This window comes from Calidris pugnax, unplaced genomic scaffold (genome assembly GCF_001431845.1).
Source record: "Calidris pugnax isolate Ruff unplaced genomic scaffold, ASM143184v1 scaffold113, whole genome shotgun sequence".
Lineage (NCBI taxonomy): Eukaryota > Metazoa > Chordata > Aves > Charadriiformes > Scolopacidae > Calidris > Calidris pugnax.
In genome coordinates, this window is record NW_015090879.1 from 1,727,591 (window position 1) to 1,734,802 (window position 7,212).

General features: G+C 63.0%; 1 protein-coding gene across 3 annotated transcripts; it reads left to right on the forward strand.

Annotated features, from left to right (window-relative positions):
• The first annotated feature begins 157 nt into the window (after positions 1–157).
• Positions 158–5,804, forward strand: GJB3 (gap junction protein beta 3). 3 transcript variants are annotated; one of them, XM_014946428.1, is made up of 4 exons: positions 158–1,053; positions 2,173–2,323; positions 3,914–4,701; positions 5,002–5,804. In XM_014946428.1, exons 3-4 carry the CDS (start codon positions 3,944–3,946, stop codon positions 5,015–5,017), a joined length of 774 nt encoding a protein of 257 aa, XP_014801914.1. In that variant the 5' UTR covers positions 158–1,053; positions 2,173–2,323; positions 3,914–3,943; the 3' UTR covers positions 5,018–5,804. The 3 variants fall into 3 exon arrangements, with proteins under 3 accessions (XP_014801914.1, XP_014801912.1, XP_014801913.1); XM_014946426.1 differs by having other exon boundaries at positions 3,914–5,804; XM_014946427.1 differs by lacking the exon at positions 158–1,053 and having other exon boundaries at positions 1,651–2,323; positions 3,914–5,804.
• Positions 5,805–7,212: the final 1,408 nt, after the last annotated feature.

Genomic DNA, 7,212 nt, shown 5'->3' on the forward strand with positions numbered 1-7,212 from the left:
CCCCCCGTGGCCCCCCCCTGCCATGTCCCCCCCTCGGTGAAACGCCCCCCCCCCTACACTTTATTTCACCTCCTGGAGCCAAAAAGCTGCTGGGTGAGTGGCTCCTTGTTGGCCACAAGTGCAGGGAGCAAACCTCCCACAGCATTAAGCACCCGGTGGGGCTCCTCAAACGTGTCCCCATGGGAGGCGTGGCCCTGGCCAGGTGCCCCGGGAAAATGCCCTGGAGTGCTCGGCCCTGGGGGTGCCAGAGTGATGCCAGAAAAGCCTCAGGGCAGCCACGGGCGAGCGGAAACACATTCCTGGCCGGGCCACGTCTGCAGAGGCACAAAATGGGGAGAGGCTGAGCCAGGAACCCGGGAGCCACCGCTGCTCTGGGGATAGGGATGGTCCCCTTAGGGCTACATCCCGGGTTCCATGAGGACAGGACTGGAGGCAGCTGGTGGGGCAGGGTCCCTGCTGCAGGGGTCCCTGCTGCCGTGCTTGGTCTGTGCCACTCTTTGGGCAAGGTCCCACCTGGGACGCCCCGGCGGTGGCTGCAGGTTGGAGATACCGATGAGCTGTTGCAAAACTATTACTAAGGCAAAATCATTAAAAAGCGGGTTGCAATTGCGTAATTGGTGATTCTTAGCAATGGTTGCGGGCTGACGGGCAGCTGGGGGGATGGTGTGAGTCCAATGCTGGTGTCCAACCACCCTGGTCTCGCCCGGGGTCTGCAGTGCCCGGAGCCACCCCTGCGGGGGACGGAGCGTCTCGGGGCAGGAGCTGCTGGTGTTGCTCGTGGAGGAATCCGGCCCCGTGGATCTCGCTGCAGGATTTGACTCGCCTGGATTGTTCAACCCGAGCGTGTGTGTGCATGTGAGCAGACAAGAACCTCCACGGGAGCTGTTTGCCAGACTCACCCAGTTACTGGGAACAGAACAAACTACCCGTCCCCTCCCCGCTCTCACTCAGTGCTGCGCACACAAAGCCCGGGCACCCGGCAGGGCTGACGAGGAGCTTCCGAAAGGTGCCTGGATCCTGCCACCTCCCTGTGTCCCTTCTCCAGCTGGGCAGGTACCTCCAGGACAGGGGGGCAGGGACAGGGGGTGCTCTCAGGGCTGTTGGAGACCTGCAGGTGGTGGGGAGGACAGACCCTGCGGTGCTAATGGGGTGCAGCTGTGTTAGGTGGCAGAAGGTGGGGACCCCAGGGGCAGCGCCAGCATCTCTGGCCCATGGGGCTGCACACCCGGGGGGCGATGCAGGGGGATGGCACAGGGTGGCACCCTGAGGAGCAGAAATGGCCACCCCAGACCCCACTCCTCCATCCCACCACCCTTCCTGGTGACCCAAAAAGGCTGAGCCCCCCAAGGAGAAGGTGCACAGCCCGACTCTGCTGGGTTTGCACCCCAGGCAGGAGCTGTGTGCTTTTCCAGGCGTGGGTCCTGCACCCACGCGGGGCAGGACCTGGTGGTGACACAGCGGGCTGGCACGCTGGGGGCTGGTGAGGGTTGCTGGGCTTCGCGGCAGGCAAACTGGTGCTGCAGGCAGAGCCGAGCACTCCGGGAGCGTTGTCCCTGCTCTGCCTGGTTGCCAGCCAGCACCGGCCGGGCCGCGGGGCCCCCACGGCACCTCACCCCACACCCTGGCACAGAGCTCAGCACAGAGCCCACCTCCCCTTCCCACCCCGCCGTGGGTCCATGGCCACTGGGCTGAGCCAGGCAGGTGGGTGCCGGGCAAGTGGGCACTGGGTGGCATCAACCATGGGGACCTGGAAGATGGGGACATGGGCGAATTGGCAGGCTGGGGAGGGGGCACTGGCCCTAGGGGCACGCAGGGGCTATGGGCTCCACCACGGGCACCAGCTTTTGGCTGAGGAGGGGAAAGGGCTGGGCGGGAGCGCTGGGGTTCCTCCCCACCCCGGCACACTGCGGCGGGTTTGCTGGGGAGGAGGAGGATCTCCCGGTTTCGGATGAGGTGGTGAGTAGGGGTGTGCAGGGCTGGGCAGAGGCGCTGGCACTCGGCACACACTGGCACAGGACCCCAGCGTGGCCCCTCTTGGCTTTGGCCACTCTTCTCGGTGCGTCCCGGTCCAGCAGTGTGGGAGCAGGGTGGCAGGTTTGGGGCTCACTGAGGGGTGGCCCCGGCCAGGGACGGGCTCCGGGCAGCTCTCCAGGCTCTGTTCCTTCCCTGCAGCCCCAGGACACCTCGCTGCGCCCCACAGCCCTCCCTGGACGAGGGGACCGTGATCGCCCGTGTGCCATCGTGCTCCTGGCCATGCCCTGCACTGGGCACTTCCCACCCCGCAGCCCCCGGTGAGCGGGGAAGGAGCCTGAGCCTCTTCCAGGTACGTGTTGGGGGCACCGGGTGGGCACCGGGCAGTGGGAGGGCGACTGAGTGGCACAGATTGACCTGAGGAGCTGGGGGTGAAGGAATTGGCATTTGGGGGTCAAACAAAATGAAATTGGAGCAGCCCGTTTGCTCGGTTCTTCGAGGGCTCAGCTTCCTCTGGGATCCTGGGGTGCTTCTCTCTGGTCTTCACCCCCCCCACGCTCCCATCAGAGGGTGTGCGTTACCCAGAGCAGCTCCTTAAAAGCCAACGGTGCGGGACGGACCCGTGGGAGACACCAACAGCTGCCGACTCACCTCTGGGTGAAAATCACCCGGGGTTTGGAAATCCAAGTAAAGCTCCGGATGGGGCTCGGAACCACGTCCTCCTCTCGCCAGGGCAGCCCCGGGCTGAGCCGTGGAGCCGGTTTGGCCGGCACGGGGCCTCGGGGCTGCCGGGAGCAGGGTGGGAGTGGGGTGGGAGCGGGGTTGGAGCGGGGTGGGAGCAGGGTGCCAGGCAGGACGACATGCTGGTGACACGCACGGACTCTCACTTTCAGCAGCCCCGCTCTCGCCCGTGCTTGGGCTGTCCCGGGTGTCACCTGTGAGAGAGAAAACCCGTCCCTGGCGTGTCCCGGCATCGCTGCTCTGCAGCCACCGCTTCCCCTTTGGCTCTCAGCACTAGGAAAGCGTGGTGGTTGGTTTAGCCCATTTTACCCACCAAACCCAGGCTCAAGGAAGGCTGGGACCAAGCCTGAGATCCCCTGGAATCTCCCTAATGGCAAAGATCCCCATCCATCCCCAAAAGACGCTGGTGGAGGGCGTGCAGGGGAGAGTGGCTGAGCCGCATGAAACCCTGGGGAGGAAGGAGGACCTGGGGGCCACAGACCAGGAGCTCTGCTGGGCTGGGACTGCACCCACAGGGAGCCAGCTCAGCCCTCCCCCTGCCCAGGTGCTTTCCCATGGGGTCCCACCGTACATGTGGGGCTCCCACCGCCCCCCATCCTTCCCCCTGCAGCTCTGACGCATCAGGAGCACATGAAGCAACCAGTGACCCTACCCCTGGCTGGCAGAAAGGGGGGGCAAGGCACTGGGGGTCCATCCTGGTGGGCATCAGCACATGCCCAGAAGGAAGACAGGGTCGTGGATGGAAATGTGCTGTGGGGGTCCCCTCCTGCCCTCATCCCAAGGGACCTGCCAGCTCGTGGGGCTGGTGTCCCCACAAGCCTTTCCTTTGCTGAGAAGCCCATTGCCCCCCCCCCGCACGGCCTCCCCTTGTTGATCCTGGCCCTCGCCGGGGGATTGTGCTGCCAATTTACACCGACAAGCACGGTCAGGCCGGGGACTTGGCCGGTGTCTCATCCCCTTCGGCAAAGCCTCCGTCAGAAGGAAGTGGAGAGAGGCTGAGTCACCTCTGACTGTCACCGGGAAAGCGCGGGGCTGGGCTTTACTGTCCACGAGCGGGATGGTCCCCCCCACCCCAAATGAGTGTAATGTGGTGAGGGAGAGATTCTGGCAACTCCATGAGATTAAGTGCAGCGAGAGATGAGCTGCCCCGTTGCAACCTCCCACCGTTCTTCACCCACCGCTTTTGCTGCTGTTTCTCCAGGTCGGGTGACTCCGGCGTCCGCCGGCCACCATGGATTGGAAAACGCTGCAGGCCCTGCTCAGTGGGGTCAACAAGTACTCCACGGCCTTCGGCCGCATCTGGCTCTCCGTGGTCTTCGTCTTCCGCGTGCTGGTCTACGTGGTGGCGGCCGAGCGCGTGTGGGGAGACGAGCAGAAGGACTTTGACTGCAACACGCGGCAGCCGGGCTGCACCAACGTCTGCTATGACCATTTCTTCCCCATCTCCCACATCCGCCTCTGGGCCCTGCAGCTCATCTTTGTCACTTGCCCTTCCCTCCTGGTCATCATGCACGTGGCCTACCGGGAGGACCGGGAGAAGAAGAACCGGGAGAAGAACGGGGAGAATTGCCCCAAGCTCTACAGCAACACAGGCAAGAAGCATGGTGGGCTGTGGTGGACCTACCTGCTCAGCCTCTTCTTCAAACTTATCATAGAGATCCTATTCCTCTATCTCCTCCACAAGATGTGGGACAGCTTTGACTTGCCACGGCTGGTCAAATGCACCCAAGTGGAGCCCTGCCCCAACACAGTAGACTGCTACATCGCTCGGCCAACCGAGAAGAGAGTCTTCACCTATTTCATGGTTGGAGCCTCCTCCATCTGCATCGTCCTCACCGTCTGTGAGATCTTCTACCTCATCTTCAAGCGGGTTGTGCGGCGTGCGCAGAAGTGGAAGAAGTCCACCAAGCGCTCCGTCAGCTACAGCAAGGCCTCCACCTGCCGGTGCCACCTCAAGACAGAGGAGAAGGACAACAAGTCCCAGACTAGGTGTGTGGCAGCCCTGTGAGCCTCTGCTCCCAACCTGACTGCTCTCTGATGGGGTGCTGGGAGGGGGAGGGGGAGGGAGATGTGTCCAGGGATGGTTGGCCCCAGAGGTGGCCACTGGGGATGCCACCACCAGACTCTTCAGCCAGAACCTTGATGGCTCTAAAGGGGAAGGGGACACATCCATGGGAACTCTCCTGTTTGAGGGCATGTCCCTGGGTGTCCCAGCAGCACGGACACGCTGGTGGCAGGTGGGTGCTGGCTGCCCATGGGCACACCTGAGGTTTTCTCTTCTTTCCACAGAGGAGAGGAGCTGTGAGCTCGCCCGTCCCAGCTGGTTTGCCTTCCCCTTGGCCCAGCAGCTTTCCAAGCCTGCCAAGCCCCTGAACCCTCGAGAGTCAACCCATGTGAAAAATCACTAAAGCCAACAAAATCCCCCGAGAGAGGCCCCTGGGTGCCTGAGCAGACGCAGGTAAGGCAAGGGCAGCCCTGGAGCTCTGTCACAGTGGTGCCAAGGGGCTTGGACATCACACCGACACACAGACAACGTGCACAACCCTCCTGAGAGGCCAACCCCACCGTGGCAACCACCACTGTCCGGCCTGGCAACCAGCCCAGCCAAAAGCTGCAGGGATGGAGCTGTTGAGCTTGGAGGACACACGGGACTGGGGCTGGCAGGAGGGAGAATGGGCACCCTCCTGGTCCAACAGCTTCTTGTGGGTCCTCCAGCTCTGCTGCTCCCAGTACGAATCCATCTCTCGGTGCCTGGGGAAGGCTGGTGTCCCCCAGCATGGTGACAGTCCCCAGTTTGCCAACTGGGGAGCAGTAGGAGCAGCTTTTTCCCCCTTTGCTCATGCAAACACCGCGCTGATGTCCTGCCCAAATGGCTCTGGTGCTTCCCTTCGGTGCCTTTGTGTGTCCCCTCACCCCAGACGGACACGTCAGACACAACATCAGCTGCGGATCCAAAGCACCAATGAACACACTGAGCTGGTTGTGGGCGCTGGGACCTGCTCTGCGCACCGTAAATCGAGGGGAACTGGTGAGACCAGAAGAAATGGATTTGCAGAGGTTCCCCGGGAGCCCAGGGCTGGGTGCTCCTCACTCCTCACTCCTCACTCCTCACCCAGCCAGGGCAGCTCGGGTCGAGCCCCGGGGCCGGCGTGCCCAGCGCCTGCCCGCTCTGCCACCGGGTGCTCCTCACTCCTCACTCCTCACCCAGCCAGGGCAGCTCGGGTCGAGCCCCGGGGCCGGCGTGCCCAGCGCCTGCCCGCTCTGCCACCTCCCGGCTCGTCACGCGGCGTTAAACTTTAATTCAGCAGAACCGCACACTGGCCCCCAAGGAAATCAAGGAGGGATCAGCATCAATTATTTACTAAACCTTGATAAATATTACAATAAATAGAAATGATTTCCATTTAATCTCTCCTTAAGCAGCGCCATGCCGAGGGGCTGCTGGCGCTCTGACCAGCCGTGGTTCCAGCTCTGCTGTGCCCACCCACACTCCCCCACAGCCACGAGCGTGGCACGGTGGGCACTGACACAGCCAGGGCTCGTGCCACTGCGAGAGGCAGTGACAGTGGTGCCCACGCTGCCCGGAGGGTGATGTGTCTTGGTGCCAGGGCATGGAGAAAGAGCTTCCAGCACGGGCTGCTCCCATGGGCACCCCAGCACCGTGTCACCTGTGGTGCCAGCCCTGGGCATGGGGCAACCTGTGCCCCAGGAAAGATGCTCCAGGAGGTTTAACAGCACAGGGTGTCCCACTGGGAGGTGGCTTGGGCACCAGTGAGGGTCTGCTTTGGGACTCCTGCACGGCTCACCACGGACCTGTGGCTGGTGTGGCTGAAGCCCATGCTGGGCATGGTCCTCCTGGAGGGTAAAGCAACGTGGGAGCCAGGACATCCATGGGTGAGGGCATCTTTGTGCCCTTTATGGTGTTGGAGCAGGTTCTCAGAGGGGATTGTTTCCACCCATTGAGGGCTGGGGGGGCACAGAGCATCGCTGGGGACAGGCACCAAGAGGGGACCATGCCACTTGGGCAACCACAACCCGGGGGTGGTGGGAGGGAAGGGGAAGCAACATTCACGGTGGATCAGCTGGGAGATGCCCACTGGGCTCCACAGCACCTGGTGCCATGGCACGGAGCGGCACATGGGCGTTATCTGAAGCACGGCAATTATTTTATATTAAATCTAACGATGTTGTTCCGGCTCTGCCCTCCCCTCAGCCCCAGAGCTGTCTGTGAGGAGGAAATGCCACGTCTCGGTGCGGGAGAGGCGGCAGCTCCCAGTTGTGGGTGTAGACTGGTCTCGTTCCTGGTTTGGAGAGCCCAAATCCAAGCCCACAGCCCTCGGGTGGCCCCACACAGCCCCTGCCAGCCCTGCCAGCCCTTTGCGGCCGCTGCGGGACAGCGAGGGGGGGCCACGCACAAGAGTTTTGCACCCCGAAGTCACCCGGAATTCACCCTGTGCATAAAACACGAGCATCTGCCCACCCGCCCTCCCCCCTCCTGGT

What these genes read in the sequence shown, in the direction of transcription:
- GJB3 (XM_014946426.1), top strand. Translation starts at nt 3,944, where the DNA reads ATGGATTGGAAAACGCTGCAGGCCCTGCTCAGTGGGGTCAACAAGTAC.